The sequence below is a fragment of the Phyllostomus discolor genome, chromosome 3 (assembly GCF_004126475.2).
Source record: "Phyllostomus discolor isolate MPI-MPIP mPhyDis1 chromosome 3, mPhyDis1.pri.v3, whole genome shotgun sequence".
Lineage (NCBI taxonomy): Eukaryota > Metazoa > Chordata > Mammalia > Chiroptera > Phyllostomidae > Phyllostomus > Phyllostomus discolor.
In genome coordinates, this window is record NC_040905.2 from 25,365,330 (window position 1) to 25,381,651 (window position 16,322).

General features: G+C 39.0%; 1 protein-coding gene across 2 annotated transcripts in view; it reads left to right on the forward strand.

The window, feature by feature from the left end:
• DNAH5 (dynein axonemal heavy chain 5) overlaps positions 1-16,322 on the forward strand; it is a 244,307-nt gene that overhangs the window by 199,509 nt on the left and 28,476 nt on the right. For both annotated transcript variants that reach the window (XM_036020259.1, XM_036020258.1), the window contains exons 66-70: positions 6,716-6,959; positions 8,055-8,169; positions 8,674-8,864; positions 12,486-12,607; positions 14,380-14,529. In XM_036020259.1, coding sequence (XP_035876152.1) covers positions 6,716-6,959; positions 8,055-8,169; positions 8,674-8,864; positions 12,486-12,607; positions 14,380-14,529 — 822 coding nt within the window. The remainder of the gene's footprint in view (positions 1-6,715; positions 6,960-8,054; positions 8,170-8,673; positions 8,865-12,485; positions 12,608-14,379; positions 14,530-16,322) is intronic.

Sequence of the window (16,322 nt, forward strand, 5' to 3'; positions counted from 1 at the left end):
TTTATCTTCCATTCGATTCATTGTTATATGGTTTGAGTATAAAATTAAAATGTTGTACTCAGATAACACCCACCATTGTTCTTATTTGTTGTCGAAGAAAGCTCTGTGATGTCGTGAGAAGATAGACATTTGTGACACCAGAGTTTCACTGAGCTCCTTCTGGAAGCTTCTGGCTTACTGATGCTTTACAAGCACAACTCTAGATCTTTTTTTTAAAATTCTATTTCATAGGGTAACTTAATGCTCAATGAAAAATGGCCAATACTTTAGAAAGTTCCTTGTTTTGAGTCAGCATTTTCTGTGGGGAACATGTGAATGGCAGGCAGAGAAATGCAGAAGATTTTATTAGGACTGCTTTGGTGAAATTGGGTGGCCTTTGAAGTTGCTATTGCTTTTCTTCTGGATTCAATAGTAATGAGGGTTTAGTTTACTTTATCTGAAGATTTATTTAGGTTAAACTGGCAAAATTATTGGAGTCTGTCCTCCCTGTTATTTTTACCTTCTTTGTGTGTTATATCATACTTTTACCCTTCCATATGTTTATCTCTTTCTCCCTCTCTCCCTGCTTCTTCATTATTTTATGAATCTTTTCTTTTTATTTCGTAACTTATAGTACATACATGATAGAGCCATACAGTTGGAAATGGCATTAAGAGCTTTTAACCTGACTTGGCAAACTCACACAGTCGTTAATCTCAGTATGGCTGGGACGGATGCTACAAAGTGACAACACTTTTGAAATACATAGTTGCTTATTCTCTGAGTCTTAGTGGAAGTGGCTGAGAAAGTTGAGGGCTGCTGTGTCATTCCAGCAGGAAGGACCAGGGGTCTCGATCGGCAGCACGTGACGCTGTCTTCGGGCAGGACCCAGTACTGTATCTTAGGCTCTGCTCTCACCTGTGGCGCTGGCCTCGGGGAGATAAAGGGGTCTCCCGGCAGTTTGAATAATATCCTGGTCCTTGGATTTCTTTCGGTTCCACTGAGATGAATAGACTCTCCTTGGAAAAAAATAACTTAGCCTGACAGATTGTGGTCGCGGCAAAACACAACAGTGCCAGCACTGAGCCATAATTGTGGCAGCAGAAGTTTAAGATGGAGTGAGGAGCACTTTCAGCTCCTTTGGAAAAAAAAGCCTTCAAATGGCTTTGAAAAGCCACTCTGGATCCGAGGCCTGGCTTTTTCTTACTTCCTGGAAAAATTCAATGTCCCGAGAAATTACTCTTTTTCTGTCATCTTGTTATCAGAATCCATTCCAGTCTCACGGTAAATGACTCTTGTAGCACGTGTGGTCGGAGTGGCCTGCCACTCAGTCCTTACAAGAGGGTCTTATACCCTGACCCATTTTATAACACAATACGTAACCTATTGAATTTTCTTTTCTCTAAAGCAAAGTCTCATGCTGCTGGACGTGCTTTCGATGGCTTTTAAGTAGTATATGTTCTACAAGCAGCTTTTTCTTTTGCAGCTTCTGTTTTTTGCTCGCCATATGTACTGAATCTGCTCCTGTTGCCAAGTCTCTCCAGCCTGCGTGCGGACAGGTGGCTCTGAGGTGGTCTCTGGTGCCTTCAGGGCATTTCCGATAATCTAGTGGCTCCGTGGAGAAAGGCCGATGTGTCTGCCATGGGGACACAGATATAAAAAGTTTTTTTTTAAGGTTTAAATTATTCCTTTGGCATCATTGATGATGTTGTCTCTCTACGAACACTTTTGGGTCATTATAAATATCAATATAAAATATTAATATAGCATGTTATAGAACCAAGGGGGGTGCTGGAAGCTAGGAAGATCCCATAGATGGAAAGTCGATGTTGGAACGCATCCAAGAAAATCCCTTAAATGTGGGGCTGCAACGATTGGTGAATGTTGCCAGTCAGGATGTATTGTGCCTTTACTGTTGTGTAGATTCTTGGAACAGCAGCTTACGATGCAAAGGAAGGACCACTATCCTTTGATTTCGTAATTTCACCAGCTTCCCAGCACCCCCAAAACACAGGCAGTGAGGAGCCTTCTCACATGGGATCTGGTCTCGTGAATGCTCAGCTGTACAGCCTGCCGGACTCGGAGGTTTATTTGCCTCAGAAACAAGTAGAAACCTCAGAGCACATGAATGCAAAGAAGGCAGACTTTTGAACCGACTTTATACTTTCCTGTGTTCTTCAAGGCAGTTGTTTAAAATGTGTGAGCTGTTCAAGTTCACATCAAGGCCATATTCTATTGTTGACCTGATTGATGTACCTGTGAGTAGATTTAGACAGCCTTCTGTTGTCACCAGAAGGTGATGTATCGAGACCGTTTTAAGCAGGCAGCACACCAGTGGCCCTCCAGCAACATTCTTTTAAAGAAAGCCCAGTCTCTATGGCTCACTCTGACCTTGGTCCTAGAGAATAAGTCAAGAACTCAAAGAGAGCTCTGTAGTATTAGGACAAAACTACTAATATCAATTAACAACTCTCCTGGTCACACAGTACAAAGCCTCGGAGTAATTATTGTTTAGAATTCCGGATGAGCAGACAGGTAGGTGATTTATTTCCTTCGGAGGAAAAGAACCTGAGCCTGGTGGGGCCGATATAGGAAGTGATTTAATAAGGACACTAGGCAGACATTCTTATCACTAGCTCACTGGTGGTAGAGAAAAAAATAAATCTGTTTCTGAGTTCTGTTGTTTAATTTTTCTGTTTCAATTACCAGCGTAAGGTACAGCAGAGAGAAAATCTTGGGGATGAAAGCCTGGCTGATACATTAGAAACAAGAACTCTGAAAGGCTGTCCTCTGTTTTGTTTTATTGTTTCAAAATTTTGGTTGCAGATGTTGTTTATGTACACAGAGGATATTAGCTTTCATTTGTACCTTTGTTGAGCCACTTTTTTTTAAAGATTTTATTTATTCATTTCTAGAGAGGGAAGGGAGGGAGGGAGGGGGAGAGAGAGAGAGAGAGAGAGAGAGAGAGAGAGAGAAACATCAGTGTGCGGGTGCTGGGGGTTATGGCCTGCAACCCAGTAATGTACCCTGGCTGGGAATCGAACCTGGGACACTTTGGTTCCCAGCCCACGCTCAATCCACTGAGCTATGCCAGCCAGGGCTTGAGCCACTTGTTTTTTGATCATTTAATTAATAAATAGTATATTTCCTGAAATTGCACTGAATCACTGCTGTGCTTTCTTACTGACTTTGGGGATACTTTTCACATTTTCACAGTTTACATAAAATTTTTTCATTATAGATTTAGGATATAGAATACAGAGCACAAATGTTTACTGCTTTGTGTGGGTCTGTGTAACAGAAATCTCTTGTGGGGAAAATGCTTACAGACAAAATTATTCTGATTAATTAATTTTGCCCATTCACATCGAAAAAGAGCTATCTTTTTATGTTTTGGTGGAGCTAAAGTTGTAATTCAACAGAAATAAGTTTAAATCAGTCATACAAATTAAAATATGCCTAAAACCCCCAAAGGAGGTTTTCTTTTTTTAAATCTTGAATGAAAAGCAAATGGCAATGGTACTCTTTTCTTTTTTTTTTTTAATCAAATCTTTTGGGGTGACAACCGTTAATAAAATTATATAGGTTTCAGGTGTACAATTCTATAATACGTCATCCGTATATTGTACTGTGTGTTCATTACCCCAAGTCGAGTCTCCTTCCATCACCATTTATCTCTCCTTTACCCTTTCTACTCGCCCCATCCCTCCTCTTCTCTGGTCACCACCTTCCTATTGTCTGTGTGTATATGTTGTTGTTGTTTCGTTTGTGCTTCATCCCTTCGCCTTTTTCACCCAGTTCCCCAACATCCTTTCCTTCTGACAGCTGTCAGTCTAGTCTCTATTCATAAAGAGACTCTATTCATGAGTCTCTTTCTATTTTGTTCATTAGTTTATTTTTGTTCTATTTTCTTTCAAAGATACCTTTTTTTTCACACTATTGCCCAGTTCTACTGTTTGGCCACTTGAGTGCCATGTAATACATACTTTGCTTTTGTAATCCCAAATATTATTTAAATGTATTATTTATTTTAGAAAATATGATTTCATTAGTTTCAGACTTTGGGGGGAATGTACTTCTAACCCTTATTTTAAGCTGTTGGTGATATAAGTACTACTTTAATTGACAAATTTATTTAAATAGTGTTAATAATGGTGTTAAATTGACCACACCACCTCAACAGTGTTCAGGCTTTTACTTACTACTTTTAAAATCAGGAATTGAATAATTTGCCCCTTATCATGTGCATTTTAATAACTGTATTTATTTTATTAATAATGGCTTTTAAAGCAACATGGAGGCACAATTTTAGTTCCACTTCTGTAGTTCTCAAGTGGAGACAAGATTGGAAAGGTGGGACATGACAGGTTTTGCAAACTATGTTGAGAATTTTGGCCCTTTCCAAAAAGCTAAGGGCGATCCTCTGAACAACAAGGAGCAGAAAGAGTTGATGGCCGAGAAAAGGGTCGGTGGGGAGACTAGGTGTGGTCAGAGTAATCCATCGAGGAATAATTAATGCCCCAATTAGGGCAGGGGGTATGTAGTTGGGGAAAAATAGAATAAAAAATGGCTGTGCAGGAAAAGACTCACAAAGACTTGGTGCAGCTTTGGGTTTGACAGCCTACATCCTCGTTGCCCGCAGATGCAAAAGAGTACGTCCTTAGCATTGTGAGTGCAAGATTAGAAAGTTCTCCTTTTTTTTTTTAAAGATTTTATTCATTTATTTTTAGAGAGGGAAGGGAGGGAGATAGAGAGAGAGAGAAACATCAATGTGCAGTTCCTGGGGGTCATGGCCTGCAACCCATGCATGTACCCTGACTGGGAATCGAACCTGCGACACTTTGGTTCCCAGCCCGCTCTCAATCCACTGAGCTACGCCAGCCAGGTAGAAAGTTCTCCTTTTTAAAAATCCCTTTTCAGCTACCTTATGCTTTTATGATGATATGTGAAATATAAAGTATGACATATTTGGTGCCAACTTATAATTTTATCTTTAAAAATGATTTATTTCTAAATAAACATAATCCTTCTGAAAATCCATGCTGGAAATGCATCAAGGGAGGGAATAGAAGGGAAGAGACATTCTGAGTGGCTTTTCATGATCCAGTAGATGTTTTAGCTGCTTTAACGGTGATATCCTCACAATCACTCTCTGAGCTGTTTTTGTGTCCGCCTTGCAGATGAAGAAACTGAGGCCTGTAGTTATCTAACTTGGCCAAGGTCATGCAGTTAATAAGTCCTGGGAATTTGGATTCAAACATGTCCTTCTGATTTCACAATCATCACTCTTCCCACTGTTCCACTCCTTCTTACTTGCCTTCTGGTGAGGACTTTTATAAAGCTCACCTCTAGGAACTCAGAAATGGTCATGTTAGTGTACGGATTTTAGGATTATAGCAATAAAAAATAATTGAAGTTTTTCCCTTTAATTTTATTATCATTTCCTAGTGTGACTGTTTTTATTATTATAACTGCCTTTGGAAGGAAATTTTATTGTAGTCTTTAAATGTCACTTGTTTGCACTAATTTCTACATTACCTCAACTCTGAGATTCTCATCTAGTGAATAAATGAATTAAAATAACTACTCAGGAAGCTTCTGAATATAAGCAAATAACAGATGGAAACAAAGATAGTAAGAGCAGGTTTTGCTTGAGTTGCTACATCTTAAATAATTAAGAATTGTAAGTTCTGAGATTTTCTTTTGCTTAAAGAGGGAATGTTCTTTTTCTAGAATGTTCCCTGACCTCACTCATTGTGTTCAGAGCACATATGTGCCAGTTGGGAGCCTTGTAGGGCCCTGCTCGTCATAACTGTTCAATGGTTAGCCGGCCAGGTGGGAGAGCAGAGGCCACTGTTCTTTGCTCTTTGCCTTAATGCAGCTCTGTTACCACAACCTTGATTTTAACATCAGCGTTTTTCAGTTACAAAGAACTTGCATGTCTGTACCTCTGGCACCAAGACATGACTAGAATTTTAAATGCTATTTACTCATTGTCCTTTCCATTTCTGATGCTTTTATTAGCTTCAAAGTTAGAACCTCTCTTTTAACAATTCGACTTTCACATACAGTGTGACTTGGTGCCAGAAGCATAGCTTTTCTGTTGTTCCCCAGCCTGTGGGCCTCCTGCTCCCTCTGGCTTGTTCATTGTCACGGCCATTTCCTCTTCCTCCAGCCCTCACCACCCATCTTTTCTTTCCTTCTCTTCCACTGCCTCTCCCTCTCCAAATTACTAGGGCAAAGAAATAGCCAATAGGGACAATAATCTTCTGAAGCCAATCTCCCCAGGGAAGATACAGATCTTCACTTGGAGAGAACAGCACCTTTTCAGGCCAAGAAGATGTTTCAATTTAAATGCACCTGAAGAAATAAATGTATTTAATCTGAGGCACATAGATTTGTCTTCAAATATATTTCAATATCTTTTTAAATATATGTTACCTTCAAAACAAGCTTAAATGTAATCCCAAAAGGTGCTTAAAATGATTTGACTTTAGGAAAGAAATGGTAAAGGGAATATTGGTAATATTTTCAGCAAATTTCACATTGTTTGCCACCACTTCTTTTTTTCCTCCATTAATTTTCCTCTTCTTATTTTGATGTCCATATCTTCTGCAGTCAAATTTGAGAACTACAGTGCAGGAGTTTAAGGGCAGCCCTTTAGGTTAACTTTTTAAAGAATAGACAAACAATAGTTGCTAATTAAGAAAGAAAATATATTTATGCAAATTAACAGGAATTGGAGAAAGAAAGAACTCGTCTTATGGAAGATGTAACTGCAAACAAAAGAAGAATGAAGGAGCTAGAAGATAATTTGCTTTACCGGCTGACCAGTATCCAGGGGTCGCTGGTGGAAGACGAGAGTCTCATTGTTGTGCTGAGTAACACGAAGAAGACTGCTGAAGAGGTGACACAGAAGTTGGAAATTTCGGCCGAGACAGAAATTCAAATTAACTCAGCCCGGGAGGAATACAGACCTGGTGAGTTTGGTAACGAAAGACTAATGTCACGGGAAAATGAAGCAGGAAATAAACGAGAATTGAAGTAAGGAAGGACATTATATGCCAATGACTGTGCAAAGTGGGGTGGCCATTTATGTTTTGTGGCATTTCTATTCAGTTAAATTGAGATGAGAATATTTTATAGTGATGTTAATTTTTAAGGTGCTTATAATTTGTGTTAGTTGGCAAATCTTTTAAAGTTACTAGGAACTTATTAAAGTAGAAAAGAGAGAAAAATTATTTAAAGACTATCTGACAACATGCCCTGGCTGGTGCGGCTCAGTAGATTGAGTGCTGGCCTGCAAAATAAAGGAAATCTGATTACATATTAGTGCAATCTGAGGAATCAGTGCACAGTTTTTGGGCTGTTCACTAGTTGTTTATCACTTGGCAACAATAAGCTAGTGTTTTGTATTCAGTCTCTGTGTCGGGAAGGCAGTTCTCTGGTACCGTGGGAGCTCTTCAGTCTTCTCCACCAGTTTGCAAGTTAGTGCTGTTCATTGGTTGCTAGAGGAACCAGCTAGAAGAATTCAGTGTCCTTTACTAAGTTATCATTCCTCCTGGAGAGAGAGTCAGAACAGTATCTTCTACGGGTGGAGAGTCAGGTGCATTCTCTTTGAAATGCCTTGTTTTGCCAGCTTGAGGCCAAGGTTGGACACAGCTTCTCCATGGCTCTTAAGAATGAGGTCCTTCCAATGCCTACACAACTCGTGGAGTGTTAAAACCTTTGATATCCCTACGGTTGTCTTTTATTCCTATAAAAAGCAGTAAAATGTATTTATAAGGAATCTAGAAATTCTAAAGTGGAGAGTACCATTTGATAAATACAAATAGTGAAGTACTTGCTAGTCTTCACTAAGCTTAGTAAGTACTGAGGCTTGCTAGGCACTATAACTAAGTAAGAATTAAATATACAGAATGAGCATTGCTTTAGACCCCCATTGCTGCCCTTACGTGGTTACTGATAAGACATACAAATAAAAGTTGTTTTCATTTAGAGTTGAGGCTGATCAGCGCCTGGGTCATTTATGTTCCACTCTGATAGTGCATGCAACCTGACTTTTTGTCTTTCAGTGGCTACACGGGGCAGCATCCTGTATTTCCTCATCACCGAGATGCGCTTGGTTAATGAGATGTATCAGACTTCGCTCCGCCAGTTTCTTGGCTTGTTTGACCTTTCCTTAGCCAGGTGCGTCTGTGCTCAGGAAGCCAAGCTGACTCTGTATCTGTATCATTCTCTATCTGTGGGCTAGAATGGTGACTTTACATTTGTAACTTCCTTTTCATCTGCTGAGTCTTATTTTTATCTAAAATCTAAGATTAGCATAATTGCTAGTGTGCTAACCAATCATTCTCATGTGTCATTGTTATGCTCAGAGAAAACTCCAGCAACCATTCATCCATTGATTAATTCCTGTGGTGTTATATGTTTCTGTTAACCAAGAAAATTCCCAAGACTCATGGTTGTGAGTGATAATGTTCCATGGGTAAAATTGATTTTGACATGTTTTGGACTCTGTTATGTTATTTTATGTTGGGAGAATGCTTGTTATTTTAGATTTAGAAGTCTTAACCTTGATGTATACAAAATGAGAATTGGTCCTCCAAAGCTACTTACTCGCTGTTCAAGACGTTTATATGGACAACGGCAAAGAGCAGGGGGATAGCCATGTTTAAATATTCTCCACTCCAGGTCTGTCAAGAGCCCAATTACAAGCAAAAGAATTGCCAATATCATCGAACACATGACCTACGAGGTCTATAAGTATGCTGCCCGGGGCTTGTACGAGGAGCACAAATTCCTGTTCACCTTGCTGCTTACCCTGAAGATTGACATGCAGAGGAACCGGGTCAAGCATGAGGAGTTTCTCACCCTTATTAAAGGTCAGTATAACATGGAAAGCATTGTACACAGGTGCAGGTGTAGGGATGACTGGGAAGGTCCTGTTTAGTATTTTCTTCTGGTTATAACAGTTTCCTTGCAGCTCACTGAACATTGCATTTATGTGAGCTACTTTATTTGCTCATTAATTGTGTGACTATTTGTTTAGAACCCACTGTGTCCTGGGGCACAGAGTAATCACTTGGAACACATCAGTGAACAAAAAGAAGAATCTTGCTTTTGTAGGGCTTATATAATTTTTGGGTGATACAGAAAAAAAATAGTAAAACAATAAGTAAATTATTTAGTACGTGTAAAGCTGGTAAGCATTACAGAGAAAACAGAGATGGATAAAGGTGTTGGGGGACAGGGAAGGTTTAAGATTTTCAATGGGATATTTAATGGGACCTGCAGTGGGCTTCCCCGAGAGATGGACAGGTGAGCAAAGGCCTGAAGAGCAGGGAGCACTGGCCCTGGGGACATTTGGAGGAAGAGTGTTGAAGGAAGAGGAGCCGGCATTGAGGGCTCCAGTGGAAGTGAGGAGGGTGATGGAGGGAGAGCTAAGAAAGTAGAGAGGCTGGAGTGGGTGGGTGAGGTCACTGTGCAGCTCAGCCTGTGGACACTTATTCTATGTCTACTGAAGCTTTGCTCACAGACAGATCCCCTGTGCCAGTGGAATTAGACAGCCCAGGGGAAGGCTGGGAAACAAATCTGCTGTCCCATTCTTGAATGTTTGGACAAGTATTTGAAGAAGTGACAGTGAAAATGATGGTGGGGGGTCTAAATGATTTTATCTATTAAACATTTCTAAGCAAAGCTTTTAAAGATAAGATGCAATTTCATCTTGGGGATGGGGGCCTATTTTCATGACTTCACCTGAGTGTATTTGCACAGGAACTTAAAGAGGACCCTGATGGGGGAGGTGGGGGGTTGTGGATATGCACATGCTGCACCCTGGAGGGTGTGTAGGTCCCTCCTACTCATACTGATACATATACAAGTGCATATCCATGTTCATATACATATACATATGCATATAATAGTAGCAACCAAGTCTCATTCAGTTAGACTTTAGCTTAGAAAAGTATGATTTATGGACATTTTCTCCCTCTCTTTTTCTCTCTCTCTCTCTCTCTCTCTCTCTAATTTGTTGTCCCTTATACCCTTGCTCCTTAGGTTTCTTTATTTTCCAAGTTTCCTAAAGCTGACCATGTAGAAGATGAGTGATCTGGAAAAACATCACCTTAGATAGATATGTGGGGGTAGGAGTTGCCTTCTACAAGAGACCCTCACATACTACTGATTTCTGGCCTCAGTACTCTGGTCCTCTACTTGACTGAGATTTCCAAAGCAAAAGTTGTTTCTGACATCCTCAATCCAGACAAAGGCAGGCAATGCATTTCCCCGTGGAAATGACATTGAACATTGTCATCTGGTTGGAAAACTGTCAAGTGTGTGACATGATGATAACCAACATGGGGTTTAGGGTTAGGAAGACTCTAAGGAACAGTAGTTGTTTTGCCACCTTCCTGATGAGTGGACTTGAGCAGCTTATTTAACCTTTCAAGCTTCAGTCTCCTCAGCTATAAAACAAGAATAGTCATATCTACAGAATAGGATTATTGAGAATCACATAATTTAGGTAACCTCTGGCCTGTAGAATATGCTCAGCAGATAGGCACTGCTGTATTACCTTTAGTATTTTAGTTTATTTTTATTAGTCTGAGGCTTGCACAGTGCTTATGAAGTAGAGTTTCAGAAGATTGCGCTTTGATAGTTGTGCTGGTGAGAACTACCCAATGATGTGACCTCCTTCTGCAAGGACTTTAAAATCATTTGTTTGAAAATGTTATTCAGATAGCAGCAGTGTTTGGATACTGGTGTTTTAGTTTACTCACCTCTAAGATGGGGAAGGATGAGCCTAGATGACCTTCTCCCTTCCAAATGCTAACCAGGCCTGACCCTGCTTAGCTTCAGAGATCAGCCGAGATTGTAGATGACTTTCTAAGTCTGCCTTAACTCTGCCACTTATGATTGTGTGGTATAACTTATATAAGTCTTTCATTATAAGTATGTGGTATTTTTACAAAGTATTAGAGTAAAAGTTCAAACTTACTTTTCCCAAGCTAGGGCTTGAAGAATTCTCTCTCATCTTGAGGATTTAATTTGAATTATTCCTATCTCAGTTGTTTATTCATCAGTCTATTTAATATGGTGCCATATTATCTGGGAATATGTCTGCCCCTTTCCCATTACAATCATTCTTTGTGGCCCATTGTACACTTTTGAGCCAGGGAAGATATTCGTAACACAGCTACCTTGTATTAAACAATGAATAATGCTTTGACTGCAAGGAACATCCTTTCCTTTCCATGCATTAGCTTCTCCATAACCCTCTGGTGTGTACCTTATTTTCTGTTGGAGGACGGGCAGTTTTCATGGATATTGGTGTGATGTTTTTCAAAACAAAGGCATTGTCCTTAGGTTTTTAACTGCTCACTGGTATTAAAACAATGTTTTGATTTTGTGAGCTTATATTTTCATCGAAATGGCTTCAAGTCCACACTTACCTTGTTGGAAATATAGTAAGATAGATTTGGCAAAAAAAGAGCAATTTAGTTGGGTATATGCTACCTAGATAAAGTAGAGATTGGCTCAATAAATATCTTAAATATAGTTATTTGTTTATGACCTACTCTGTTCAAAAAATTACTTTAAAGGTAGCCAGATGCATTGGTTATATTCTTTAAGAGTTATGCTTAGAGTATATTTTCCCTGAAACAGGTTAATAGATGGTGTTTATTAAACAATATATTTTACACCATAGAAGAATTACTAACTCTTTCTTTGACTTAAAATACAATTGTTCTCACGTGTAGTTTTTCTGAGGTGGGCCACAGTAACATTTTTAAGGTGTTATTTCTTTTATGGGGCTGTGAGAGTTATGGGAGTGACATGAGCACAGGCAAATCATCAGTGAAAAGATAGCAGTCAGCACCCAATGGAAATGTTGGCTGTGGTTGGATTAACCAGACGCAGATGATGCAGCCAGGGCCCTAGGGGTGTGCTCAAAATGGATATAAATAACATACTGGTCTATGGAAGACAACTCTTCAAACACACATAATACTGCTGACATTTCTAGATAAGTTCTCTCTCTAAAATTAGCTTGTGCCGTCATTGAGTAGTTCTTAATGTTGACAGTAAGTGCTCATTTAGTGACTCTTGGCTTTGTCCTTGATCCTGTTTTATGTGATTTACACATATGTGTCTTGTCATTCTGTCACTATCACAACACCCAACATTCATTACTCCCATTCTACTTATTTGAAAATAAGGCCCAGACAGGGGAGCTGTTTTATTCCAGACCTTGGCAAGGTGGAGATAAGGTAGAATCCAGCATCTGCCTGGCTCCAGAGTTATCTTACTAACTCCTAAATGTGTTTTTGTGAAATTATCTATTAAAATTTTAATCTTGTTTGTCACCATCATTTATATTTCTGAGCTTAAAAATGTTAAGGAAGTAAAATAATTGAAATTGAAATTGATTAAGCAAAATTTTTTATAGATTGTTCTATAATAAAGAAGGAAAATCTAATAACTTTATATGTTTAATTTTAAAGGTGGTGCCTCGTTAGACCTTAAAGCTTGTCCGCCCAAGCCATCTAAATGGATCCTGGACATGACCTGGCTGAATTTGGTGGAGCTCAGCAAACTCAGACAGTTTTCAGATGTCCTTGATCAGGTAACCAGTGCTTTGAATAAACGTAGCATGATGTCACAGTGAGCATCTTCCTGATTTATCATCAGCTACAATATTTGTGGAAGAGAAAGATTTAATATTGACACTCTTAAAGTGGTATGACACGTGTTTGACCTCCCCCACAGCCCACTTACACTCTGGTAGAGCATACGTCACCCATCACAGACTTGTCTTGCAGTGAGAGATTATTTGCCCTGCGCCATGTGTCAGTCTCATCATTTGGAGATGCACACGTAGAAAGACTGATACATTCAAGTAGATGCAATAATTAGGTATCCTTTAAAAGTTTTTGCTTTCTTTCTAGAGATTAAATAGGAAAAGAGATATGAACAGCCAGCCTCTCAATGCTAACTGCCCTTTCTTACCTCTTGTTCTTCTCCCTCTTCTTTTTCTTCTGCCCCTCCCATTATATGCCTTAGCTAGGCATCCGGGTATGACTCTAATGCAGACACTTGGCCCCTTGTCTTGAGAAGGTACTGTCCCTTCATAATCAGTCAGTTGCTGATGAACTGTGGGAATGTTGGGGTCATGGAAGTTGAGTATAGAGAATTGAATTGGGACAGGCGAGGAGATAAGGGTTTTTGAAAATCAGATGATCAGAGAGAAATCACACTGACAGCAAGGTAGCTTTGCTCTGCTATAGGGTGAGGGCTTAAAAAAATTTTTTTAACCAGAAAATTTCCTAAGCTTGGATTTTGACTTTCCCAGTTTAAGTTGACTAGAAGCTTAAGTTCTGCTAAATTTTTTATATCTTGGCTTACAACTGATGATTACCATGGAGTTAGGGTACACACCATTCTTTGGGGGGTTAAATAACTTTTATCTGGGAGATTTTAATACATTCTAGCTTGTTCCCCCACAGGATGATTTTTGGTGATCTTACCTGTTATTGAAGTTGTTATGTTCTGGAGATCATATCTTATGCCTGCAGTTTCTCTACATTATGTAGTCTTTCATAATTGAAAGAGGTTATTTATTATTCTTACATGATACTCTCTAAATACAAGCCTGGAGTGGTTTTTCTTATTAGACCACTAAGAAGTACACTTGGTTATTTAATCAAAGGGAATATACCAGAGAACATAGGATTGTTTTTGTTTGTAGACATTGTTTGTTCTGTTTTGAGGTGTTTGCTTATGTAATGCTGTTCTCTCTTTGATTTTTTAAGCTCCAAAGGATAATAGACAGTATTCTTTTCTCCTTGTCAGTAGCCAAAAGGAAGCTGGAATCTTATTATTTGATATTAAGTGGTGTATTTCTAATTAATTAGTAGAGTATTGGCCAAAAACTTCATTCAATTAGAAATATATATGTTAAATGCCCTTTTCTTTGTACGTAGAATTGTCTTGGAAAATGAGGAAACATAAGTGAATGAGACTTGGTTCTTCATCATGAGAGGATTTCATGGAGCAAATCAGATTTCTTTAAAATAATGAAAATGAGTTTCCATTGATTTCTTTATTCTTTACAAATATGTTAACCACAAAGGCATAGATAAAATTAAACAACCCAGGACTCTCTGTACTTCTGAAGCTAGCTGTAGGCTGGTGTTAATACAGAGTGACTTTAGAGCAAACAACATTTGCTTGTTAATTTTCAAACCTTTGGGCATTAGAACACAAATAAAAAAATAACCAAGGAATATCATTCACACATGTCTGGAATGGTCAGAAAGTTCAATGGAACATATCTGTAAAATATTGCTGAAAGATTTTCCCATAGTGTGACATATTCTTATCCCCTTGTATTTTCAGATATCAAGGAATGAGAAAATGTGGAAAATTTGGTTCGATAAGGAAAACCCTGAGGAAGAACCTCTTCCCAATGCCTATGATAAGTCTCTGGACTGCTTCAGACGCCTTCTTCTTATTAGATCCTGGTGTCCTGACAGAACCATTGCCCAAGTATGAAGCACTTATTAAAAAATTAAAAGAATCTTTTTAAGGAGAATGTCCTTTTAAATGTAAAGAAACATTTAAAATGTTAACCCCAATGAGAATTTCTTGTAGTCTTCCATGTAATTTTCTAGCAATAAAATGAGAAACATGGAAAAGTAAACCACAAATAAATATACTGAAGTGTACATTGAAGCTAAGTGATTTGTTAGTCTTCTTTAGCTCAAATGGTCCCACAAAAATGAATGAAACCCCCCCCCATGTTTTTAAGGTTGGTATATGGGTATAACATAAAGGAAATGTCTTATTTTTTTGTGTCATTTTATATTAACTCAGAAATGATACATTTGCTGTCTTTTGCTAGTAGTAAGACGATGTTAATTTAAGTAGGAAGAATGTGAGGTTTCTAGGGAGGAGAGAGGCTAGAGGTGAAGCAGAGCATCCCCAAACCTGCATTCCTTTCCCCAGAAAGTGTCACAACCCTCGATGCAAGGGAGAACGTTGGCTTGAAATTCTTTAGATTGTACATATTTTACATATGGTTTACATATGAATGTTACCTCCAAAGGATCCATCTTTTTAAATATCTTTAACCCGCTGGCCTACCATCTTGGAAATTTACTAAAAAAGGCTCATTGTGTTTTTGCAATTAAAGGTTTAACTGTAATATTCAACATAGGTTGATTCTTCAAGGGCTTCTCCAAGAAAGCCTGAGGGGTGATGGCAGGCAGGGTATATAACAGAATGTAGGAAGTGTTCCCCTTCACTCTCCAGAGGGAGTGTTAAAAACATATGGAGTAACCCTCTCCAAGTCCACTTAGGCACTGTGCAATTATGACACAACTAGATTCCATGATTTATTAAGAAAAGGAAAAGGAGTTTTGCAACTCCGGACACTGAGATCACCCTGCCTTCAGTTTTCTTCTCAACCTCGTTACTTGTATTCTGCCCAGATGAATTGTCAAGCAGTTGCCTTCTTTATGGGCAGTGTAGAAGGTTCAAATAGTTCCTTCCTCCCTCCCTCCCTTCCTTATGATTATTATTTTTTCATAAAATATTTGATCAGAAGCTGAAATCTAAGCGTTCCATGCTCCTTTTTGTACCTTCATCCTGGCTTCTGACATCCATAGGTGGACGACAGCCGTGGCTTCCTCACTGGTCTCCTATAGTCATTTTTGTCCACTCTAGTCCATACTGTGTGTTCTAGAGGAAATGGAAATATGATTACGCCCTTCTCTAAATGGCTTCCCATGACCCTTATGATAACACACAAGTCTTAAACCAGGTCTAGAAGGCCCCTCTGGAAAAATGTTCTCTCCTCTAAAGTTCTTGCTCTCTGATTAGATTCCTTTAGCGATGTTCAATCAGACACCTTTCTGGGAAGCAGAGCAGAAGATCTGCAGTGTGGACCCATTCAACTCCCCTCCCCGTAGGCAGCATCAGACTTGTTCTCAGCGTTTTGTCTGAGCACGGCTGCTCACATTAGGGAATATTCAGTTGCCTGGTGCAGGAATAATGGTCTGTCAGGGTTTCCATTTTTCCAGTTGTACAATAGGGACAATGAAATCTAGCCAGGATAATTGGAATGCATTTTAATCAAAACAATGTTTTTAATGATAATGAGCATTATGATTATTACATATCAATCTGAAAATATATAGTTTCTTTTTGAGTTAGTAACGAGGCTCAGATTCCTGCCACTATACAAGGCAGTGAGGATAAAACGGACGTGGAGGGATGACAGCAGTGAAAAGAGATTATTACCAAATGAAAAAATATAACATGTATAATTATGAAAGGCT